Consider the following 27,526-nt stretch of genomic DNA (forward strand, 5'->3'; position numbering starts at 1 on the left):
TTAACCATGAAAACGTAACCTTAGGGACAATGGGACTGATGTACCTGTGTATGTAGGACATAAGTCTCAAAATTAAAAAAGAAAAAAAAAACGTAACCAACAAACTGACAGACAAAGTCACTTTCGCATTTATAATATTACAAATGCGAAAGTCTGTCTTTTTGTTTGTTACGCTGTCACGTTGTACAAATAGTCCCTTAATTCAACTAACTTATGTTAATAAATAAAAATAATAAAAAAAACATATAGAGCCTATTCCAATGGAAGTAGGAAAAATGATAAACAAACTTTAGATTTACGTATTTCATCCGATCTGCTAATAACTCAGCTATATTGTGCACTACTAAGAGTTTATGATTAATATATTTTTACCTTTAAACACTATTGCACTTAACCACTGATTTGCACTTTAATTTTAATTCCAAAATTCCGATAATAGTTACGTCGACGTTCAAAACGTTATTGTTTCGCAAATCCACAGTGAATATCATAGATTAATCAAGCTCTCAACCAATGATATCGCGTCAATTTGCTGGCAAATGTTGTTTGTTTTGATTTTCTTCTCTTATAGATGGAATAGAGTATATATTAAACCATTCGATTTAACTTATTACTAGTAGCCGATATGGCCCAGTCGTTTGAGCGCGGGCAGCTTAACTGATGATTGCGGGTTCCAACCCAGGGAAGCACCATTGAATTTTCATGTGCGTAATTTGTGTTTTGTGTCATCTCATGCTCGGCGGTGAAGGAATACATCGCAAGGAAACCTACAAGTGTCTCGTTTCAATTAAATTCTGCCACATGTGTATCCACCAACCCGCATTGGAGCTGTGTGGTGGAATAAGCTCCACGCCTTCTCTAAAGAGATAGGAGGCCTTAGCCCAGCAGTGGGATTATTAATTTTCATTTAATGATTATTGAGTATTTTTATTTAAAATTTGAATATATGTATAATTAACTAATATATTTTAATACCGACCCGCCTGGCTTCGTACGAGGCAATGCTGATACTAAATATACTACAGTATGTTTTTATATAAAACTTTCACAGTTTTTCAGTAATTAGACTATCTATATTAAATGCACAATGTATTTAAAGTACATAATTGGATAAGGATTATTGCTGTATTGCTTAAAATCGCTTCAAAAATAAGTCTTAGTCTTATACTTAGGAACCTTCAAGAAAAGAGCGTACTCTTTCCTGAAAGGCCGGCAACGCACCTGCAAGCCCCCCGGTGTTGCAGATGTCCATGGGCGGTGGTAGTCACTTTTCATCAGGTGAGCCTCCTGCTCGTTTGCCACCTCTAACATAAAAAAAAAGTCATTATTTCTCGTAAAAAGTAAAAAATAAGAAATGGTCTTACGCTTGGCCTTATCCCTTAGAGATAGACATATACCATCGTGGACTTTTTTGTAGACTCTTTTAAGGTTTACAATACTGTAGTACATTATTTTGATCTATCTTGTAGGGTTCAGCCAGCGTTTGCAACAAAAGTCCAAAAAATTTTTTATTTACGACATCATATTAAAAACCTTTAAAATTATTAGTGTTTCTCTAATACATTGCGCGTGTATTATACATATGCTTATATGAATATTCCCCTTCAATCACACGATCTATTAAAAAAAACCGCATCAAAATCTGTAGTGTAATTTTAAAAGCATATACAGGGACAGACAGTTAGCGGTAAGCGACTTTGTTTTGATACTATGTAATGATAACTGAAGCAAAAAAAAAAACAAAATATCGATAACATTATTAAGAACTGATTGCGATTCCCTAGCTCTCCAGTATGTTGAACGACTAGTAGAGATAGCTATGTATTGTTTTAGAAATAGTATTTATGATGATGCATTTTTCAACAGGTGTCGTGTTCTTTCACATTTAGGCGATAAGTCACAATTTGATAATTTTATAGAAATTAGCTTCTAAGTTTAAATTCTTAGTTTGCAACTTAAAACTTAAGTTTGTTTTTGAGATAGACATACTCTGTTTTGTGATAGACGGATACGAAGCAAAGTCGTTGGACATCACTGTCACTATTTCTATCGACCAATGTTGCAGAATTATCGATAGTTTGATTATCGATTTTTGACCTCGATAACTATTCAGGATAACTATAGTACCGTCTTGTATTTAAACTATTTATACGATAATCTCGCATATATCAATAGTATTGCTCATGGGGAGCTATCGATAGACTATCGATACTATTGCTTTCAATACACAATCGAATGTTTATCGATAGTTGACTATTGATATGTAACACTACTATCGACATTAGTAATCTTTAAACACAAAAAACTACAAAAGGATTTTTTTAATAGCAATGAGACGAAATTTTTGTAAATCTTTAAATAAAACCAACAAATGATAACATAAAAATTAAAAATGTACAATTCTATTTGATTGGGCTATAATAGATTATAGACGTATGAACTGTGGTCTGTCGAAAGAAGCTGGATTCTCCACAGATCATACTAGTATTGTCATATTAATATCAATGTTGCTTTATCTGAAAAATAATTATGACTAATAATCATAAGTAAAATTGTAAAATCGTAAATTACGGCAGTTTTTAATACTGTATCATAGATAGTGGCTATAAATCCAGCAAAATTACGGCATATATTATATCTGTGACCTACCGCATGAAGTAATCATAGTTGAAGACACTATATAATTGGAACTCAATCAATAATAAATATTTAAATTTGAGCTGATTAAAAAATATGTGACAATTCATATATTTTTTATATTATTGTACCTAATAGAATATCATTTCTAATTTTATTTGCTATTCATAATTAATTTGATATCAAATTATGAAATTAGTTTGTTTCTAAAAACTATTTAAATTAAATTTTTAATAATAAAAGTATTAGTTTAGAATAAAATAAATATTATTATTTACTTAATAATTGTTGTGCCTGGGATAAGAATAGTACGCGTTGTAGAAATATGTATATTTCGATAATAACTAATACCTATATTCTTCATTATCAAACGGCCAATGTTAATCAAACTGGCCCAACGTGTACTGGTAGCTTAATGTTTTTTGATGGTCACACTTGTTTTTTTTAATAAACTTTACTCATTGGCTGTTTGTTATCAATGTAGAATTTTGAAATGTGACTATCACTAAATATCTGTAATAATATTTAATGTATTAAAAATATATTATGTGATATTATTGAAGTGGAATTATAACTAAGTTTATATCTCGAGAGGCTCGATATCACGAATCATTCATGTATCAACAAATATTGGGACATATCCGCGTAATAGTGAACCGCTTTATGAACAATTGATTTTGTTTGATTAAAAAAACACTGGAAAATACTTTAAAAGGGATCAATTGTGTTATTTTGTAAACATGGCTTCGATTCGTGCGTCTACATCTACCCAAAGAGATTCTCAGTCTTCTAGTTTTACATATGAGAGCCGCGACAGAGTTATGCTCATGAAAAACCTAATCAATGAAACGAATAACATTGGTTTGTATTTACGTATTTACTTAAAACATATACACTTAAAATAACGTGCATAATTTTGTTAAAAGAACATCATAAACTGTTCTATTAATAATAAAATTTTGATTAATCAGAGCAAGAATTATTGGATTGCTCTTATGGAACTACAATAAGACACTAAGTAAATTAATAATTTTTAAGCAACCAGTAAGTGCTTAAAACCTTAATAAATGTGAGCTTGCAGCCTTAACAACCATAAGTGGTACAAGTCAAGTATAAATAGTACAAGTGGAGAATTATCCTTGAACCATTTATACATACAAACTCGGCATTAAGACTCGACCCACTTAAAAATATACTTTAAACTAGAATTGGAGTATTTGGTGCTGTAACAGACTTACATATTATGTATAAACAAATAATGATGTACAATTTCAAAAAAGATAATTATATATGAATATATTTAAAGCGAATTAAACCACAGGTTTCAGGACCTTATTTACTAATCTTTGTCTTTATGTATGCATTGATACAAGTTTAATGTAAATTTATTAGTATAGATAGATTAAAAAATATTCCAAAACATGTTAAGATTATTTGTATTGTAAATATTGAGCAATCGTTGCTAGGGAACAATTTTCTTTCTAACTTATTAAATCAAATATATTTTAAGTATAATATGTTTACTTGCTTAGTTTTAATCTATTGTTATATCATTTCATTATTTAATTACTTATTAAGTTAAAAATAAATTATAGATATATTTGCAGCTTTACTACAAAGTTCTTTCAAAACTTTTCGTTCCGTTCGGACATTTGAAAATAGAGATCTGCATGACGAGTTTATATATATATACCTTCACATACATACCATTAACTACACAATGCTTCAAAACTAATAACTTCATAACTGATATAATATTCATGTTATAAAATTAACAGTATGTAAATTTCCCACTGCTGGGCTAAGGCCTCCTCTCCCTTTGAGGAGAAGGTTAGGTTAGGTTAGGTTAGGCATATTCCACCACGCTGCTCCAATGCAGTTTGGTGATATATGTGTGGTGGAATTTCGTTGAAATTAGACATATGCAGGTTTCCTCACTATGTTTTCATTCACCACTGAGGAAGAGATAAATAATAAACACACATTATGCAAATTAAAATACAGTGGTGGGCAATCACCGGTTATGATGCAGGCGATCTAACCACTGAGCCATCTCGGCTCTAAATACATGTTAGAATACACAATAATAGATAAGTATAGACTACATCCATCTGTGAGGAAGAGACCTTAGCCGAGACATAGGACATCTACAGACTTACCTTTAATACTAAATATAAATAATCAATACATTTAAAACCAATAATACTGTCATCTTTGGTTAAAGATTCCATTCTAAACAATTTTGACCTATTATTTGAATACATAGCACACCTTTAAAGTTATAACACTTTGAACGTTACCTATATCAATTGTTCATTTTAAGTGCTTAGTGATTAGTTAATGGTGTTTAATATTTCAATATATAATTACTAGCCGAACCCGGGGCTTTACCTGATTGAAATTTATGCAACTTTACCTAGCATAGCAAAGCACACAAACCGTCACTCTCCTTTTTACTCCCTCAAGGGGTGAATTAAAAAAAAGTAGCCTTTGTCCTTCCTTGGAGTTCAAGCTTGCCTTATACCAAATTTTATTTAAATCAGTTCATCGGTTTAAGCTTGAAGAGGTAACAGACGGTTACTTTTGCATGTATAATATTAATATTGATATGTTATGTGATAGGGCTCCGCATGTAAACAAAAAAACCACATGAGGCTTAGTAGTTTGAACCCACATTCATTGGTTAAAATTTTCCAATTAGCGAGTCAACTCGGCAATGATTATTGCAAGCTTTCATTTGACTTGCATATTTTGTTTGGGTCAATTTAAACATTGGTTCAAATCCAATGACATTTTCAAAGTAAGCATATCCTGATTCGACTCAGGATTGGGTCCAGATGAACGAACTCGACTGAAAGTTTGTGTTTAAAAAAGATAACTACAGGCACAAGGGACATAACATCTTAGTTCCCAGGGTTGGTGGAGCATTGGCGATGTAAGGAATGGTTAATATTTCTTACAGCGCCATTGTCTATGGGCGGTAGTGACCACTTACCATCAGGTGGCCCATTTGCTCATCATAAAAACAAATTATTGTTATTACTATTCATTTATAATTTATTGCAGTTATAACATTTTTGTTCTATGTAAACATTTTAACAACTAATTCTTGTTTCGAAACAAATACGGTAAACATAAACAATTTAATTTTTTCTTTTTTATTTTACAGAAAATAAAACTTCAAATCCTATGGAGATGTTGGAAATGACCAAAGAGATAGTAAGGGAAGCAAATATATTGTTTTCGAACGGCAGCATAGAGGAGAGAGTTCTTCATCCCGGTAAAGATGTATTTAATTTAAAAAATTTATATGTAAAACATTTTAACTTTGCCTTTTCATAAATTCAAATCATTTGTAATAAATACATCGGTAAAGAAGGCATATTATTCGATACGAGATTATATAAATGATAAAAAAGCGTGGAATTAATGCTTGTTGACTTCCAGGCAGGAGACATAACATACATATATAATTGTATTTAACTAAAATAACTGTATTTTTAGACGTTGAAAAAGAGTAACTACTGAGTTATTTGCCGGTTCTTCTCGGTATAATCTACATTCCGAACCGGTGGTAGCTTTACTTAAAATAGTTCGTTAAATGATGATTCAAAAGTGCTTGTAAAAGCCTATTTGAATAAAGTATATTTTGATTTGATTTGATTTGATATTAAACAATTGTAATTTAAGTAGACCAGGGTGACAAAATAAATTCAAGCTTGATAATAATTCTCCGACAAATATACTTTTTAACAACTCGCAAGCGTTTATACCACGTTCAAGTTAGCTTGATCTTTTTGACAGACGAGCTAGTGATGGGAAACAGAAAATATAACATATGTAACAGTCGATGGAACGATGGAATGCGTAATTCAAATTAGAATTAAAAAAAAATTTACCATATTTTCCTAAAAAGAGTTATACCAGCTAAAGAGACCCCGACCAAAAGGAACCCCGTTCGTAACAATAACTTAACAATGATCTTTAATAATGGTTTTTAAAATTTTTGTACAATTTTTAAAATCTTTAAGAAAGTAATATGTTGTCATTGCAAAGTTAATTCGATCAGAAAAAATTACATCTGTCAAAAAGATCAAGCTATCTTGTACAGGGTTTAATTTTATTTATCGTGACAGCTCAATCTTTTTAAAAAAAAAACATATGTCTTTGTATTTGTGGCCAGTCTTAAATACAATGCCAAAATAAAAAGTTTAACAAATTATCAAACAACTAATTACAACGATAATTTTATAAGTATATAATAATGTAAAATAAATCGACTCGATTATAATGTTGTATAATTAATTATGACATTCTATGACGTAACACCGTATTGCTTGGGTTACCTTTACGTAACTTTACCTACGTGTTAGTTTAACTGGCTCACTCATACTACAAACCGAAAAACAAGAATGCTTAGTATTGCTGTTTGACGGTAGGATATATGATGAGTGGGTGGTACCTACCCATACAGGCTTGCACAAAGCCCTAGTACTACAAAAGTACATAGTTCACAGCCCATGGAATGTACTTATTAGTTGTTTGCTAATATGCGTGATTATAGTAAATTATTTAGACGTAAAATTCATTAAGTAGCCGAATTATTCCTTTTAGTTTGTTTGTTTTTTTTTAATCTTTTTGCAACATGTGCTGAAGATCCCATGTCACGGTTTCTCTCTGGTCTATGAACAAAAGTCCTAAAAAGGTGCTTCGTCCAATCCATCGCGAACTTCAATGAATTTGTAATCGAACTAAGAGTATTCTCTTGTCAAATCCATCGCAAAAAACCTCTTAATACGACCGCTTGTGACGAAGTTCAGGAATATGTAAACATCGCGTACGATGTTATACTCTATTCCAACCATAAGAGGAGAAAAGCCAAATGAACAATATTTGACAGCAAATTGACGTGATACCATTGGTCGAGAGCTCGATTAATCTATGATATTCACTGTGGATTCGCGAAAAAATGACGTTTTGAACGTCGACGTAACTGTTATCGGAATTTGGGAAGTAAAATTAAAGTGGATATAAGTAGTTAAGTGTAACAGTGTTGTATTATAAATAAAGATATATTAATCATAAACTCTTAGTAGTGCACAACATAGCTGAGTTATTAGCAAGTCGCATGAAATACGTAAATCTAAGGTTTGTTTAGCTTTTTCCTACTTCCATTGGAATAGGCTGTATGATTAATCCTTGGATTCGGGCGGAGTATTCGTGGTGAGTACCGGATACACCCCAATAAGGTGTTTTCATTGTCATGTCTGTTGGTTTCTACTCGGCGAGTACTTGTTGCGAAACCTTTTTTGGGTAGATACCACCTAGTCTTCAAGTATTTCACCGTGGAGCACCACTTTAGTTTATAGTTGTATTGTTTGTGTTCCGGTTTGAAGGGTGAGTGAGCCAGTATAACTACAACCACAAGGGACTTAACATCTCAGCTGCCAAGGTTAATATTTCTTACAGCACCATTGTTTACGGGCGGTGGTGACCACGTACCATCAGGTGGCCAATTTGCCAGTCGTCGATTCGTAATAACAGTCTTGATTGTTTGTTTTCTTCAGCGGAGAATTTCTTGGATTCACAACTGCTGAGAGCCTCTAGTGACGTGATCGTGCGTTGCTCGCAAGCCATTAGCAGCAACGTGAACAAGTACGACAAATTCGAACTGGCTGACCACATCGTGAGTTACGTTTTACTATTGCAATAGCCGCGTGGCAGTAAACAGACGTGAATTTGAAGTGACGACTTCGAGTTTAACATCTAAGCAACATTGTAAACGCCTCGTGTGCCACCGGCTCGCATTGGAACAGTGTCGTGGAGTAGGTCTTAGCCCAGCCGTGGGATTTACAGGCTGATCTTAATTTATGATTTAAAAAAAAATACAATTACAACTATGTTAAATTATTTATGCACAGCTACAGCAAGATGACCTAACCGAAAGTGGTAGAATTTCATTGAAATTGGAAACATGGAGGTTTCCTCACGATAATTTCTTTCAGTTTACGAGATGACATTACATACACAAATTAAGCACATGAAAATCCAGTAGTGCTTGGGTTTGAACCCGCAATCATCGGTTAATGCACGTGACCACCATCGCCCATAGACAATGGTGCTGTGAGAAATATTAACCATTCCTTACATCACCAATGCGCCAACAACCTTGGGAAGAAAGTTATTATGTCCCGTGTAATTGTTTAACTAGTTAGCGTACCCTATAAACCCATACATAACAATACAAAGTACTGCTGGGCGGTAGAATGTATAATTAGTGGGTGGTACCTACCCAGACGGGGTTTGCACAAAGTCCTAGAAGAAACGTATTTAAATTTAAACATACCTCCATATAGACATCATAGTTTTCTTTCGTAAAGGAGTTCTCATAACAAAACCCGTTGTATTCATTTTAAGGTGATTCTTTTAAATAAGTAGCAGTACCTACGTCCCTCCCACGATTGACTTTTATGATGTAACTAACTGAACCTACGGCTTTACCTGCGCGAATTTTATAAAACACATACTTCTAACCCCCGTCCTACCCCCTTAGGCATGGCGTTTCGTAAAATCCGTTCTCGGAGGTATACTGATTATCGGACAAGCGTTAACACATTACAAAAGAATCTCATTTATTCTTATAGGTTGCAATCCTCATGTCGAGCCTTCCTTTCAGAGACGCAACGAGGACTTCTGGGAGTTTTCGTTTCCCCTGGAGGCGCCCGCCGTCGCGTTCCTGTACGGGACGTTCGCGCCCACGCCGCTGCCGCCGCGAGCGCCGCGGGCCGGCGCGCGCCGCGCCGCGCAGCGCCCGCCGCCCGCCGCGCGCGCGCCCAAGAAGCCCGCCAAGTGAGTGCCCGCCCGTAGTGCCCGAGTGGCGTCATGTAGATACACGACCCTATTCGTGTTCGGCTTCGGAAAAACCGCCGAGGAAAGCTGGTTTCAGAGCAGAGTAGTTGTGCGAGCCAAAAAAATGTGGATTGTGGTTGTAAATTTCCAGATATCGATGTTGCGTGGATGGAATTTAGAGTTCTGACGCGATGTTCGAGGGTGTGAATCCATCTTCAGCGGCCGGGGTCAATCCAAATCATTCCTCGGAACAACTAGTTTTTTTGGGATGGATAACTTACGAGTTATTTAGTTACGTTATAGTTTTTGTGACGTTTTTAACGAGCTTTGATTTTGATCAAGCTTCTCCCGTTAGCTTGTGGTGACACTTGTTCCCACCTAGCGGTTGAGCTATGTGTAATATTTATGTGACTTCGAATACTATATACGGTAATATAAAGGTGGTCATTTTTTAATAAATGGTTACGTTAAATCTGGTCACCACCGACTATAGACATTAGCGCTGTGAGAAGTATTAATCATTTCCAACCAGTTGATATCAACTATGCATCACCTGGGAAATTAACATGTGGAGGAGACTTACCGACTACACAGGATATTTTATAGTGAACGAGTGTGTGTGCAAACGCAGTCTCTGTGCAATGGCTCTTACACGTATAGAAAGCACAGGGGCGTACTTTAAACTCCCAGTCTCCTGAGTTGTTAATGAGAATTCGTCGATAGAAAAGACATTTTTTTTTTACTGCGGTTTGTTTCCTGTGCCTCGTGATTTACGGAATAATATCTAGCAACTATACTGATATATAGGCCGAGACGGCCCAGTGGAACGCGTGCATCTTAACCGATGATTTCGGGTTCAAACCCAGGCAAGCACCATTGACTTTTCATGTGCTTAATTTGTGCTTATAATGGATCTCGTGCTCGGTGGCGAAGGGGAACATCGTGAGGGAACCTGCATGTGTCTAATTTCAACGAAATTCTGCCACATGTGAATCTACCAACCCGCATTGGAGCAGTGTAGTGGAATATGCTCCAAACCTTATCAAAGGGAGAGGAGGCCTTAGCCCAGCAGTGGGAAATTTACAGGCTGTTAATGGAATGTAATACCGATGAGGCAGTCGAAACTTTAACTCGCTTTAAAACTTCACCAGCGTAGCCACGCAAGAGGAGAGCACCGAAGTGGCAGAGATACTCCACCGCTCCTTGAAGAAGATTTGCAAGGACGGTCCCTGTAGCTACTTCCACGTGGTCCTGGACCCGACCAGCTTCAGTCGCTCCGTGGAGAACATCTACCACTTATCGTTTCTCGCGCGAGACGGAAGAGTCTCTGTCTATTTGGGTAACTATGTTTTATATGCTTAGAGTCAGTAACTCCTTTGTGGGGCAATTTTGTTCAGGATCCCAGAAAGCGTTCAAAATGTCTCTGATTTTATGATTGATCGACCGTTGGCGATTGTATATAAGAATATATTAGTTTATTGTAAGACTAAATAGACCTGCGGTCGTTTTCGCGCGAAATTTATAAAACTGTCTATAGCGTTCAAATGTTACACCCATTTTATCCCCTCGAGGGGTGAATTAAAAAATATCATGCCCCCGCGACTTAAACTATCTCCATACGGATTTTTTTCGCTAATTATTATTTTAGATATTAATTTGAACAATTAAATTTCTCTTAGTACTTTTAATTAATAATAATTAATTAACTCCTTGTATCGGTAACCTTCAAAACAGTCATTTTACACATTAACAGTATTTCATTTTACTGTTTAACATATACGCACGTGGTCGGATCGCGGTGATGGTAACAGATTTCAAGGTGGCATGTTTTTCAGATGAGGCGTCGGGCGTGCCCTATATAGACATGGTGTCTCATCACAAACGACGACGTGCCGAGAATTCGTCGGAGAAACAGTTCATCGTATCCTTAGACATGGAGCGGTGGAGGGTGAGTGCTATTTCAAGCATTTTTTTTTTTTGTATGTCAAAGGTTGGCGGACGAGCATATGGGCCACCTGATGGTGATGATTGTAAGGCACCGCCGCCCATAGACAATGACGCTGTTAGAAATATTAACCATTCAAGCAAGACGGATGTCCTGCACATTTTAAATTTGTGTTAAGTAAGTAAGTTAAGTAAATAAGTAAGTTTTTTTACATTGGTTATTATTTTAAATCAATTTTCGGTCAATCTAATTTCGGTAATCAAAATTTCGGATAAATTCGGTCATGTTCGAATACGAATTTCCACCAGAGTCCTTTCTGATCATTTTATTTCGGTTGCTTAGAAATAAATTCCTAGTTTTTATACATTTTCGGAAAGCTAAGTAAACGATTATGTTTTTAAAATAATCCGCAGAACAAGTTTCATAACGTTTTTTTTTTGTTTTTTAGGCATATTTGAGGGGGGAATTTTTTTTTTAAATAATATCGTATCCGTCTCGCATTTTTATAATTTGGACCGATAATTATTGTTTAAATATTGAAAAATATCCAGTGTTTAATCGTTTTTTTAAATCAGAAGAAAAAAATAGATTTTAATTGATACTTTTTTTTTTAATAAATTTTGGAAGTTGCATTTTTGACTTATTTTGTAAAAAAAAAAGCTAAAAAACGCGATAACTCAAAAATGGTTCACTTTTGCATCATGCATATGGGGCTTAAAAATATCGCAAATAGTCACCCCTATCACCTCCTAACGGGGATACGTCGGATTACCAATAACCCTGTATAAATAAAAAACAGGCTGTGTACTTAACAACGCGCGTCGGAAGTTCTAAATCTTCGCCGCAATTACAAATAGTTTTTAATGGAATGCACGTAATTATTACTATTTTGATAAATGTGCCCAATTCCTTCGTTTTTTATTACTACTATAACACAGACACACACACACAAATTTAAACTTACACGAATTAAAGATGTAATAAAATAAACATTGTTATATAAGGTGTGAAGTTGTCTATTTCGAGCGACATGACAGTTCATTGGCGGCTTATACCTTGTACAAGTTAGCTTCATCTTTTCGACAGACGGGTTAGTGATGGGAAACAGAAAATATCGAGTAGGCCAAAAAATAACGTTTTAAAATACTTGTAACTGTGATGAGATGGTGTGGGTTGATTATGTGTGAAATTCTTTCAAATCAAATCAAAATATACTTTATTCAAGTAGGCTTTTACAAGCACTTTTGAATCGTTATTTAACAAACTATTTAAAGTAAAGCTACCACCGGTTCGGAATGTAGATTATACCGAGAAGAACCGGCAAGTGACTCAGTAGTTACTCTTTTTCGACATCTAAAAATACAGTCATGTTAGTTAAATACAATTATATATGTATGTTGTGTCTCCTGCCTGGAAGTCAACAAGCTTTAACTTATTGCACTAGACATATAAAACTTTGGGTAGATAAGCGACGGTGGGTCTATAAAGTACCTATTTAATATAACAGGGTTGGTTTTGGACATGGAGTTTTTTTTTTCTAAAAAGAGTTATACCAGTTAAAGAGACCCCAACCAAAAGGACCCCCGTTCTTAATAATAACTTAACAATGATCTTTAATAATGATGTTTTGTAATCGATATTTGTAGCGGTTACTGCCTGTTATTCGCGTCCCTACCGTCCGACCGATGTAACATTGTACAAGCGTCTATTATTTTCAGTTTTCCTATTTAAATTTTACTTTGAAGCAATAAAAAGTCTCAAAATTTTACGGATAACGCTTGGATCTTTGGGGACTTTTGTGTTGTATGTTTTTTTTAAATATTTTAACAATTTTTGAAATCAATAGATTAAGAAAATAATATGTTCGTCATTGCAAAGTTATGTCGATCAGACAAAATTTACATCTGTCAGAAAGATCAAGCTGTCTTGTACAGGGTATAGCCGCTTCGTCCTGTAGTTGTTATGGCACGTTGCGCACACAGCATAAAAAAAACACTCAACAATTTTTCATAACGCACCAAAGATAACATTAATATAACTTCAAGAATTAATTTAAATTGGAACTACCAAATAAAGATTCTTCTGGAAAAACCGGTAAGAAACTCAGTACAGCTCTTTTTCATCGAACGTACATGTAATCAGTATTTTAGAGATAGTAAGGGGGGGGAAGGCGTTAGCCTAGCAATGGGACATATACAGGGTGTTTCTTTAAATCGACTTTTTTTTAATAATGATTTTTTTTTTGTTACAGGATTTAGTAGAAGCGTTCAACATTAATGAACCTATGTTCCGGAAGTTTTGATATTGATATAATACATCTATAAAAAAAAATCGGTGTTTTTTTTTAACGCGCAACCTAGAAAACCACAATTATTTTGTCATGAAATCTGTATCATTATTTTCAGCGTGTTTTAGAGGATTTTGGGTAAAACGTTTTAGTCGATCTTGTCCCGACCAAGGGCTTGAACCCAGGACCTCAGGATCTGCAGTTTTGTAATATTTGTTTATTTAATAAATCCACAACCAATAATGTACATATAAACATACGTATATCGTACTTATGAGTAACATTACAATTAGTACGTACTTATACAATGGGTACAAGCGCCTGAACTAGGCCGAGCCTGTGTCTTTCGATGACGTAACACAATTGTATATTATTTATATATATTATAGTATATTATATTAATTTTATATATATATGGGATCATCGCGAGTGAAACGGTTATATAAAGAGTGATATTTCTTTAATAAATTCGGAATGAATGAATGAATGAATGAAAAATGAACTCGTCTTACATCGGGTTACGTTCTATGACAGCTGTCTCGTGTCACCGTACTTACAACAAAATAAATCTTCTAGTAAGGAGGTGTAACATTAAAAATATTAACCGAACATATATATGCAATAAATATATATATATATATATAGTACATCTTAATATTGCATAGGTAGTATATTGCCGGTAGTAGTGAGTTTGTGACGAGAAAAATAGTTGTATTTTTTTTTTCTTCAAATACCGGCGTTGCATTTTATTCGGTTGCACTATAAATGTTACAAACGCAAACTTCTCCAAAAAATGTTTATATGTGAGCTGAAACTGCGAACTTCGTACCGCATAACAGTCGATTCTTTAATATTTAGTTTTTTTTTTTTTTTAATTCTGCTTTTCGGGACGCCGGGTCAGCTAGTATGATAAAAAAAATAAAGTTAATAAGCCAACAAATATATTCTGTCAATAAAATGAAAATTATAAAACATCTTAAATTAAATAAATAAATATTGGACAACATCACATACATTACTCTGATCCCAATGTAAGTAGCTAAAGCACTTGTGTTATGGCACATCAGAAGTAACGACGTTACCACAAACACCCAGACCCAAGACAACATAGAAAACTAATTAACTTTTTCTACATCGACTCGGCCGGGAATCGAACCCGGGACCTCGGGGTATCGTTCGTTTATTTTTATCGTAGTACTTTATGGTGAGAGGGCAATGGAAAGGAGCTGTTTAAATATAAAACTAAAAGTTAGAATAAGAAACAGAAATCCGAAAGGTAACTAAGCTAAAGGATGCTCTACGGTTCTCTCAAAGTCTGAAGTGGAGGTGGACTGGTCATGTGGCGAGGTATGACGACAGTCGATGGACTATCAACATCACGAGATGGAAAGGACCGTTTGGCGCTAGAAAGAGAGGTCGCCCGTGCGCTCGGTGGCAGGACGAGATTGTGGCCTACATAGGAAGGGACTGGATGACCTCTGCCAAAAACAGAAATAAATGGAATTCTTTGGAGGAGGCTTTTACCCTGAGGGGGTCCACAAATCAAAATGGTTTACTAAATTTGTTGGTTACAATTTATGTTTGTGGAATAAACAAAGCTGTTTTATTATTATTACTTTATGGTGATCGATAGTTTTTGTTTTGTTACCTGGCGCGTAAACGAATAGTCCAGATGGTTTTCCAACACGGGAACAGAGATGTTATAATTGCACTAAACTCGAGTATTGATAACTCGGCGATCTATACTTTTCATATAAAAATGTCTTAAAAGTCGCGCTGTTGTGGATTTTCGGACATCTAGGTGGTGCGGGTGAAACTTAGAATTTTGACGAGATGTCCGAAGGTGAAATTCAGCAGCCGGGATTAATCCAAACAATTCCTGTAGATATGATAATGGAAAACAATGTTCGTATTTGATGAGCTTGTGATGAAATTACAGCATCATGGAGAGTTTGATCCCAATGTGCAACGTTTTCTAACAGTTGCAAATGATATAAGGCTTCTCTGTAAGATCCACACAATTCACCATCAACTGTTCGTAAATTTTGGAATGATGTTGGGCCACATTGACCAATAGCAGCCGTAAATAAAAACATTGAAAGTCGTCGATTTTTCAAAATGACTTTTAAAAAAACTTTCAGTGAATTTGGAATTTCTTCGTTCATATTCTAGAACATTTTGCTTGGACGAGGATCATTTTCATTGTTTACTGATCTTATATTTTCGAATAATAGATGCTGCTATTTTCACAATTCGAAGACGTTATTCTGCTTCAGTAAGTTTTCTGTTGTCGTTCCATGATTTATTGTTAAAATCATATTGCGCGTCGGTAAAACAAATACTAGTTAATGGGGTACTTTTAGTCGTAACAATTTTTTCTTTCCGTATTCGTTAACAAGTTTTCTCTTAGTAGCTTTGTCATCGGGAACGTAATCTGTGCCAACACTTTTTAATTATAGTCCGTTCACAGTTATTTTAGCTCTGGCTAATGTGTTGCTATATCTAGTTTCTAAAAATCCTTTGTATAAAATTAGGAAATCGTGATAGATGAGGGAATATTTGTTGGTAGTGGCAGAATGATATGAAACTGACCTTCATATATAATACCTATTTACTTCTGAGCCAAATGGAGACTTATATGTTACCGTATACAGTGGTGGTCGTATACCTACATAATTCGGTGCAACCGGTGGTAGTAGCTAGAAGAGACAGACCCGTAGATGGATAGAGGCGTGGCGTGGCGGTTTTTCCGAACCGATACGACTTGGGAACCTTCAAGAAAAGAGCGTACTCTATCCTGAAAGGCCGGCAACGCACCTGCAAGCCCCCCGGTGTTGCAGACGTCCATGGGCGGTGGTAGTTACTTTCCATCAGATGAACCTCCTGTTCGTTTGCCATTAATAACATAAAAAAAAAAAGCATAATTATTTCTGTACCAATGCTCCTGTACCTTGTATAGTCATAAAAATATTATTGTAACTATATAACTGTTTTTTGGTAATAAATAAAAACAAGTACGGATTGGTCCAAGCTTTTATTTAGAATAAGAATGATCTAAATGGACATCATCAGAAGAGAACGAATAATCAGAAGTGTTATCAGACTCGGTGTCCGAGCCATCGTTTACTTGTGCAATAATATTCTAGTAGTCTACGTTTAAGTCAATATCGATCTTTAACTCTGCTAAAAGTTTCTTTAAAGTTAGAACCTCTTTCCTGACTGCGTACATTTCGTGTATTTTATTTTTAACTCCACAAAGATCAAAAAAAAAAAAAGATCTTCTATCTGTATTTATTAAATGTGTTATTTTCTCGGTGTAGAGATTTTTCGAGACGTGGAAGCAGCAATTTCATATTTAGTAATGGTGCTGATGGTTTTCTCAGACAAACCTGAAATTTAAAATGCCTTAATTAATAAACTTGCAACATTTAATTTACACTCATACATAATGGTACCGTTCACCATTAAATTAACGATTTCACTTGTACGCACTTAGAAAATACTTTTACTGGATATAGTGCGTGCCGTGGATGGAAGGTGAATAATACCATGACCTATATTGGTTCTCTACTTACAAATCTATTCATTTGTAAAATTTATAATTTTATGTAATAATCATTAATCCTAAATTATAACATTTTTCAACATACGGGAATTGTTTAATAGCAGGTAACATTATTTTATATACCTGTAATGACAGCTGTCAGCTACCCGTTTCAAACGGAATTACAGGACCTTTACGAACTTTTTCCTTTTCACAAAATTCACACACAGCCAACACGATCTTTCTTCCACTACTCTTGAATTCTTTTTGGCATGATTAAATGTATTTAATCACTGAATTTATCATATAACTCGAGGAGCTCTGAACAATTAGACAGTCAGTGATGCCAACCTAACGCGCAGCCTCTTTGATAGATTTCTGAAGTAAAATAACTGTGAACGGACTGTTGTTTAAAGTGAACTGACATTCATCATTAGTCTCAATAAATGAGTATATTTTGTCCATAGTGAATCCATCACTATTTTCGGGACGACCGACCGAAGCACCCGGGGTTGGTTTCATGAAAGACTTAAAACAATCAGAATGATATCGAACTTGTGCAGCGACTAGGTCATACTCGTAAATAATCCGTCGTGTAACAGCCCTAGCGATATCGTCATTACGAATCGCTGCATTCCAAGAACAGAGTTTTAAGTAAGCGTCCACACTTGATGAATCTTTCGTCGAATATTTATCTTTTTTTTTCTTTTTATTCATTCGCTTCTTCATTGCAAAGAATACAGATATCTTTCAAGAAGAAGCGCGGTCCGCTGGAATGCATTTTGCTGTGAGGTGGACTCGTAGATGTCGATGTGCTGGCATCTTGACGTCTTTTTGATGCCAATACGCTAGATTTTCTAGAATTCCTACAGAACTAGCTATTCGTAGATATTCGTCTTTTCCGTCTTTTCTGTCAAAACTTTAGTGTCTCAACGTGTCAATTCCGCGTTCTACAATAACAGTTTTACCATCCAGCAAAGATGTTAAAGAACTTAGTGGATTTGCCTTTTTGTAATAAAAGTTTTAATTATAACAAACAGTCTTTATTGTGTCACAGAGCAGAGTAATGCTAAGAAGAAAGAAAAAGGCGCGAAATTTACCACAGACTGTACATAGTTGGCTATAGATAACTTATAATTTAACAAAAGATTTATCACAAATAAAATATATTTCTACTATGCTTGTACACTTTATTCAATTTATTTGATAAAAATTTACTAAATATATTAAGTTAGCACGTCCGTTCACAAGGACATATCATTCAATACTGACGTTCATTTGTTTGTATAAAAATTGACCGGTATAGAAAACATTTCTACTCTAACAAAAGAAAGGTACGCAGATACTCATCAAAGATTGATATCTTAAAAGTTCGTTGTGTTTATATTTCTTCTTGAGCATTGAAAGACTTGGACGTGGTCAGACGTTTGTGTAACGCGCTCTTGAAAAGACTAGATAAAATTCCTCTTTACATATTTGTTCAGTACTTATCGATACAGTTAGTTCTTATCGATAAGCCCTAACAGTGCGTTAAGACTTCGAAGTCCTCTTGGAAGGTATCGGGGCTCCCTCTGACAACGAATTTCTTGAGCTTAGTATCGGCTGGGATCGAGTCACCGGGGACGGTATCTTAGTGTTTTGCTGGCTAATCTCCCAATCCCCTACGCTCTTTCTCCCAGAGGTAAATGTCGAGTTCATTAGGGAAGTACCCGCTTTCGCTGTCAAGTTTGTATTATTCCTTTGGGAAATAAAATCACCACTTTCATCACTCTGAGATTTTGCTGGAGTGTGAAACATTTAGATATTTCACAATACGTCTAGAATATACAGAAATTACACTTTTGTGTTGAGTCAAAGACAAGATCACAGTAATTGCACGGATATATGATAAAAATTTACTATCAAATTAATTATTAAAGCTTAATTTCCGTATAGCGGTACCAAGGTATAAATGTCAGTAATTAAAATATTGAAATTATAATTAACTAATATGATTATAGGTTATTAGTATTATTTGTAATTGGTTAAAATAGAAAAACTTATTTTTCTTGGTACTGTAAAGAGGTCAAAAATGTCAAAGCTCAAAAGATATAAATTTAAAATAGAATAAATAAAATTATTATATTTTAAAATAGTAAACCCTTGTGTCGAGAGCACGCCAAGATTTTTGGTCAAAAATCTTTTTCTGCTTCTCGGTTAATAAAAATAAGCATTGTTTTAGTCGGGAGTGTATTATGTCAGGAGCTCCTTGGTTCAACAGTTAAGTCCAATAGTGAAATAAAATTAATTATGATAACTTGTTATTTGTAAAACATGTTGGGAAGGAGTGTATACAGCTCCTTTCCTGTCAACTTACTAAGTTAACTTAGGGTATGTAAAGGTAGGAAGTACATTTTAAAATATTTTTTTTTTCGATTATTCTTCGCGGAAGAAAATTCATTAAATAATGCTTTGCTCTCTCAATTGCTACCTGCATTTTGTAATTTTTTAAACTCACAATTTCACCCGTTTTTACCTGTTTTTTCGTGTTTTTTCGATATTTTTCTCAGTTTTTCCTCTATAGTTAATTCATCTGCTGTCCTATCTCTATCCGTTGTTCGTAGCGATTGTGGGGCCCTCTGTCCTGCATCCGTCGACGCATCACACTCCCGGATCGGCCTCTCCGTTCCGGAGATATTTCGTTAAAACTTAAAATTTGTGACCTCCCACCCGCCCTGTTATATACATACAGAATAGGGAGGGTAAATTTTCACTGAATTTTTTTTATCTTCATTTCCGAAAGCCCGGACTCTGGGGATCATAAATTATGCCTTAGAGCCACCCTCAGCCACGTACTTCCTGAGGCAAGCCGCTTTCTTTGGCTGCTTACACCAGGACACAATGGACTCCTATATGGAGACTGCGTCGGACGCCTCGGTCCGGTTCGTCGACCAAGACGATTCCGAATCGGGCTCCGACTCGGCGAGACCCGCTGCCGACCGCCGCGGCAACAAAAAGAACGGGCTCAGCCACGCTAGGGCTGAATAACAGAACAAACAGGAGGAAGATGGGGAGCTCACCTTCGAGCGGACCCTGCGTAGCCGAGCCTTCAAAAAGGTGCGGGCTGCGGCGCCGGTGGTCGCAGAGCCGATCCCACCAAAAAAAGACCCAGCCGACCTTAATGCCGAGGAGCTCCGCGCGGAGGCTGGAAGGTGTGCGACCAAAATAAGAGAGGTCGCATTAAAATCCTCCAATTTAAAAGGAGGATTTGTCAAGAGGCTGTAGGAAGCAGCGGCCTCTCTGGAGGGCGTGGTCGAGGCCCTCGCCTCTCAGACGGAGGCCGAGGAGAGCAGGAGGCTCCGGGCGGACAACAACCGCCTGCACAGGGAAGTCGAAAACCTCAAGGCGGAACTTAAAGCCCACCGCCGTGAGTACGCGGAGATGCGTACCACGGTGGCAGCGGCGACCGAGGCGGTCAACACCCCGCGAGGCGCTCCTTCGATGGATCAAGCTTCATCGTCACGTCGATCGGCGCGGCGATGAAGGACCAACTGGCGAGCTTCGAGGAGCGTCTCCCTCCTGCGAGAGTGCAGCGACCTCCTCTGGCGCAGGAACCCTAGGGACCGCCACCCTCTATCACGGCGGCCCGACAGGCCGAGAGGGCTAAGGACCAGGCCAGGCCTAGGAAGGCGGCCCCACCAGCGGCCAAAATCGCGCCCACCGCCGGTCCGTCGAGCGCCCCGGACGCACCGGCGACGACACAACCACCACCGAACCAGGAGCCGTCCTGGTCCACGGTGGTGAAGAAGGGCAGGAAGGGGAGCAAGGCCACCCCTTCTGCCGACGCTTCGGCCGCAAGGATGCCGCCGAAAACGCCTCAGGTGGCCAAGCCAAAACTGACCACCCCTCGCACGGCTGCAATCGTGGTCTCCTTGCAGCCGGAGGCCGAAGGGAAGGGCGTTACTTACGCCCAGGTCTTGGAGAGAGCGGAGCAAGGCATCAAGCTCCAGGGCCTCGGGATCAGCGGTGGGCTGAAGGTGCGACGCACGGCGACCGGGGCCTGAGCTCTCGAGTTGCCGAGAGCCCAAGCGGAGCAGGCCGATAGGTTGGCGGCGAAGCTCCGAACCGTGCTCGACGGGGTCGCCGACGTGGTCCGGCCAGTGAGCAAGGCCGACCTGAAGGTGACGGGGCTCGACGACTCCGTCACCGCGGAGAAACTTGCCGCGGCGATCGCGCGCGCATGTGACTGCTCCTCCGACGCAGTGAAGTGCGGAGTGATGCAGTGCGGACCCGGTTTCATGGGGATGGTCCGCGTCACCTGCCCCCTTACGGCAGCGAAGAAGCTGGCCGCTGCCGGTCGCCTCCTCGTCGGGTGGAGCTCGGCCAAGGTGGCCGTAGTGAAGCAGCGCCCTATGCGCATGCTTAACAAAAGACGAAGCATACGGGGAACAGCGAGACCTCACAAGCGCGAACCAATAATTTTCTCATCAATGCCTACAAATTGTATATACTAATAATATCCAGTAACAACGATATATTTTTGTAAATATTTACGAAGCGTTGGATGTGACGTTGCAACGACATGTGATCACGTCGACGATTTCATTATTGCTCTCAATAAAATGACACAAAATGCCGAGGCACATTTCTCATTGCTTTATAAGCAAACCGAGAATCAAGCAATGCCACTAAATGGGATGTTCACTATGACCATGCCACGATTATTCCCAGCAACACCGAAGTAACGTAGCTGCTGGCACTCCCAAGGCATATTACAGACGCGCTTTAGCTTATCCTGGTTGATCATATTATTAAACATTTAAAAGAACGCCTCGTTAATTAAAAGTCAGTGATACCATAAAAAATGCTTGCATGGAGTCATCTTAGTAAATTATTAAACAAAGTGAAAACCAAGAATGAAATTCAGACAACAATAGACATCATTTAAAAAATGTATATCCCTCCTTGCTTGACTAAAATTAGAATTCGTTGCGGCCCTGTCGAATTTGAAAAGGTCAACAGTTGAATTGTGCCTTATTCGCCCCAATTATCTAAAATATTTAATGCACATTTAAATGTTGTAACCAACAAGGTGAAGCTGGTAACACAGCTGGAGCAGCTACAAAACAGACAGAAAAAGATCCAAGTTACCGAATAAACCAACGATGTTAAAATTATGACGTCAAATTATTGAGGAGGTTGCTCGACGTTAGTTTTTTATTCAGTATGGTCATATATTATGTAGACAATATGAAGCAAGTGCTTCTCAAAAAAAAAAATTTCGGGAAGGACATATAATACACATTCATACATTCAGTGAATAATATAAATATTATATCATTTTGATAGTAGTCGTAAACAACTAACATTGCACATAACAGTCATTTATTTTACAGAAGTTGATGGCGATGAGCTTAGTCACCAATAACTTTGTGCTGTTAATAAATGTCTAAGACATGATGCTTCAGCAGTTTGGACTCATGTCAAACCCATATTAAACTATATTACAGAAAAAATTGTTCCATCAGATTCACCTTCGAGTCAATACAAAAATTAAAAGATTTTCATGTTACATCGTATATATTAGTCTCTTTGTCAATATCAAAATTCTCTGCGCGTTAACATCGAATTATAGTGTATGAGGACAAGAAAAGTACTAGCTATACTTAAACAAGCAGCATTTCGAGCTGTATCTCTTTTTTCTAGACCATTCATCACATAATAGTAAAGTTTTCCCAGCTTTCCTTTTCCTTTCCCAATTTTTCGGACATTCGATTCGAACTAAATTGCTATTCGTAAATTAATAATAATAATCTACAAAATTAATCCAAAAATTGTTAACTTTCGCAATAACGCATTATTGTAAAAAAAGCGTGAGACTTGAGACTCCTTAACCAGACAATATAATGCTGTTGCCACTAGTGGTACCAGGACGTGGCAGCAGCTGCGCCACTTATATGAAAATATTAAACAGCGAACAAAAAAGAAATTGGCAGATGAAAACGTAATGTTTATTTGTTTAAGTTTATATTATTAGATTTTGTTATAATTACAATACATTTATCTAATTATAACACTTGTATTTCAGAGAAAAATCTTTTACGAAAAAGAAAAGATTATGATAATAAAAAAAAAGCATTAGATGATAAGGTAAGGTTGACAAAATAGCCATGGAGCACTTCATCAGATTTCACTTTTAACATTAATTCATTTTATAGAGAGAATTAATATGCACCGGTGGTGGGCCATATAAAAGTAGTAATTTAACTAATATGGATGCTCAACTTCTAGCAATGGTTGCTCCCCAAGTACAACCATTGCCAAACCCCTATGATGACGCTGCTCTTTATTTTGGTCAGTCATCAAATAAAATATTTTTCAACTACTGTAAATATAACACACAAAAATAATTGTTATTATAACTTTACACAGGGGACACAGAAATGGATGTTGAACGGGGTATTCATACAGAAACCATGTGTGAACGTATATCCTTTTATATTATTAAAAAAAAATTAATTAAACACAGTTTCAAAGTCAAATTTAAAAATTAATTATTTAAAATTGAATTGAATGACAAAAACTATTGTTTTAGATGAAAGAGTATCTGATTGTAATGTTATGGGTGCTGTTTCATCAACTTCACAAGTAAATGGTAATTGACTATTATTTTTATTTATGTTAATGGATGTATTTAAGATGAAATCCTAATATATGTATAAATCTGTTTCTTAGATAACAATGTAACACAGCAAAAGACTGTAATACTTAGCCAAGCACAAGATAAAGAGAAGGTTAAAAATGGTAAATATTGAAACAAATACTGTCTGTAAACCTTAAATAGCTTATGGATGTTAATAATTTTAAAATTATCAATATAACATAGCATATATTTATAATTCCAGAAAAGGCAGGACAAAAAACAATAAAAAAAATGCATTGCCCGTGGATCAATAAAAGAACAATATTTTAAAACTAAATTACAAACTGCCAGACTAGAAAAAAAAAATTAATAAACAGGGAAAAAAGAGAGAATAACAGATATAAAATGGAACACAACAAAATAAAATTGAAATGGAAATACTCCATTCGAGGAAGAAAAGATTACAGGGTCGACCAGTCTTTTTGTACTTACATTTATCTATATTTTTATATAAATTTTTATATGTTATACATAACACTGAACGGTACGCATATTTCAAAAAATATTAGAAAATGCTGAAAGAACCAAGAAGAACTATAAAAAAATTAACGAATTACCAGATAACGTACAAAAAGAAAAACGAAAACAATGGCGAGAGAAACAAAAAAAGAAGATAGAGAAAGATACATCTGTCTTTGAAGTTTCCGAAACTGACAAAAGGATTAAAAAAGAAAAACGAAAGGTTCGATACATTTTGTCCAAAGATAATTTAATCCTTAAAGAAAGAGTACAAAATATGTCTAAAATTATAAAAAGGCAAAGAAAAGCTATATATCGCTACAAAAAAAAAGATGAAAACCTTACAACAATCATTAAACAAGGTGGAAAAGGAATTTGAACAATTCCGAAAATCGAATGCAAATATTACCATAGAAAATAAAGAAGCAACGCCATACTCAAAAACAGAAAGATTATTGCAAGAAACCGTTCCAAATATTCCTAGTCCTGACAAAAACAGAGTCAAAGAATTATTGTCAAATCAATATTCTAAGGCAAAATCAAAATTTGATAAAATTGTTATGAAGAATCTGGTAAATAGTGAGGTAGTGAAAAAATATAAATTAAAGACTGAATTTGGGTATTCTTGCTTGGGATTGAAAGGAAGATTAAGGCAACGAAAAGTAGCACTTGAAAAGAAAAAAATGAGGAAGTTGAAAGAAATACAACATTTTCTTGAAAGAGATGATAACAGCAGAATAACTGCAGGGAAAAGGGAAACTAGAACACATAGCAAAACCAAAAAACAGGTTAGATATTTACTAGATTCATTGGAAAAATTGCATAAGAAGTATAAAGAAGAAGGTGGTTTGGCTTCTTACACAGTATTTACCAGATACAAGCCATTTTATATATTAGATCCTAAAATTACACAAAGAAATACATGTGCTTGTGTCAAACATGAAAATTTATCATTTTTAGCCCAAAAATTTAAAAAAATCATAAATCCATGTACAATGAGTGCAAAAGCTGTGAAAATAAGACGGTTTCATTTAATTTGACACAAAAAAAAACATATATATGTGATCATGGAAAACATTTAGGTTTTATAAAAATACCACATTCAGCCGCAATAACTATACATCAGAACGAAGACAAAGATCATGTCACTCTATTAGCAGCAACGAAGCGTCTAACTCTTTGTGATGTTACCAATTTAACAAGTAATCACAAAGTACTTGTAGCGGAGCCTTCAAACTTAAAAATACTCTACAACAAATTAATTAAGTAAATGAGTAAAAACTGAAATATGTGATGATTATGTGATAGTAATTAAGAGTAAAATGCCTGATTATGGAAAGGTAAAAAAATTGAGTACAATTTTACTTCTATAAGACTGATTACCAAAAAAAACGAACTAAATCTCAATTCATATAAAATTAGGAGAAGTTTTTGTAAGAAGAAAAAATGTCTAAGTCTATTATTATAATACTTTTTATTTTAGACTGTTAATTTATTTGTTGTTGATTAATCATTAATAAAGTTGATTTCCTTAAAATTTGTCGTTTTATTGTAAATTCATTTATAAAGTGTCATCACCATACACTCGAAATCATCACCATCCACGGAAAATCTCTGCTGCCAGATAAACCTCTTCCAGGCACCGAGGAGCCCGTACCTCATGTACTTATCGGCGACGAAGGTTTTGCTTTAAATACATATTTGATGCGTCCATTCCCAAGAGCCTTAGCTACACAAGACGGAAGAAAAACAAATTTTAATAAAAGACTTTGCAGGGCACGTCGGGTGGTTGAAAATACGTTCGGAATATTAGCACAAAAATGTACGCTGTCTATACCGCTATTGTTTAAAAAGAAAACGAAAATTACCTATAAAAAAAATATATATATGGCTACTTTGTTACCGTGAAAATCATTCCTTCACCTTGTCCCTTAGTTCAAAAATATTACTAAAATGCCTATTTATATGAAATATATCAATATTCTTAATAATAAATTTATGCAAATATATGACGGAGGCGGTTAAAATTCAAATCCAGAGACAGCGACATCGTGAGCTAGTGGCACGTGCACCGGACGTCATCGCCCCACCGACTCCCCACTACGCGCTGATACTATAAAAGACTAGACGCGCCGGGTATCGGCAGTCTTGGTTTAGCAGCCGAGCAGTGCACTACACTACTCAGCTCTGACTCGAGACTTCTTCCTGTGATAACAGTGTGCCTTGCTTGTTACAACCGCGTTAATTCGCGGCGGAATACCAACCGTACCGAGCTTTCGCTCAGTACATAGTTAGCCGTTGCTCGCTAACGACCCCTCACGTGATCCGCAGCATGAGTCGGCCGACTAGCGCTGAGCCCAAATCTGGACCTGTACTGGGTCCAGAGGAGGACTCAGACATTGCTGTTTTCATAAGGGAATTTCGTAGGACGCACTCCAGGTCGCCAACGACGAGAGAAAGAAGAGACCGGTCGCGGTCTCACCATCGAGTCGTCCGGCCGGTCACTGGCCCCCACCACTCGCCGTCCCTGCAGGTGGACTTCTCGCGAGGTCGCAGCCAGCATTCGAGCGGCGAGGCCGAGAACGGGATCACCGCAGCGCCGCCCACTACGACCCTGGACTTGCCAACACGTAGCGTTGTTGTGCAAGTCAAGCCAGCGCCGGAACATCTGGCAAGTATGCGTTCAACGCAACTCAAACCCACCTGCTCTCTTTCTGTGCACAGCATGGAAATCGACGAGCAACCCAACGCGCTCAGGAGGAGCCACTCCGCGTCGTCCGAAGAGGACGCCACGGAGTTGAAAAGGAGGTGCCCGGAGGCAAGACCCAAGGACTGCGCCAGTGCGCTCCGCGTAAAGGCACCGGTCCAAGAAAAGGAGCCCGCTACCGGGCCAGTGAAGACCACCACAGCGGCAGGCGCAGAAAAGCCACCTACCCAAAAGAATACCCACCACTTGTGGTGGAGTCTCCCGAATTGGGCACACCATTTCCGTGTGCTCAAACAGAAACTCGGACGACCCCCGAGCGCACGCCCATACCAAAGAGGAGTGCGATTCTCGCCAACAACCGAAGAGGAGTATCGCATCATACAGCGGTACCTCACAACTCTAGAAAGAAAGGAGAA

General features: G+C 36.7%; 1 protein-coding gene across 1 annotated transcript; it reads left to right on the forward strand.

Moving 5' to 3' along the window:
* The first annotated feature begins 3,117 nt into the window (after window positions 1–3,117).
* Window positions 3,118–13,758, forward strand: LOC113399246 (EP300-interacting inhibitor of differentiation 3-like). The gene is made up of 7 exons (XM_064219707.1): window positions 3,118–3,498; window positions 5,807–5,917; window positions 8,205–8,323; window positions 9,314–9,486; window positions 10,638–10,825; window positions 11,322–11,434; window positions 13,683–13,758. The coding sequence occupies exons 1-7, from the start codon at window positions 3,378–3,380 to the stop codon at window positions 13,731–13,733; spliced, it is 876 nt and encodes a 291-aa protein (XP_064075777.1). The 5' UTR covers window positions 3,118–3,377; the 3' UTR covers window positions 13,734–13,758.
* Window positions 13,759–27,526: the final 13,768 nt, after the last annotated feature.

The sequence above is a fragment of the Vanessa tameamea genome, chromosome 29, assembly GCF_037043105.1.
Source record: "Vanessa tameamea isolate UH-Manoa-2023 chromosome 29, ilVanTame1 primary haplotype, whole genome shotgun sequence".
NCBI lineage: Eukaryota > Metazoa > Arthropoda > Insecta > Lepidoptera > Nymphalidae > Vanessa > Vanessa tameamea.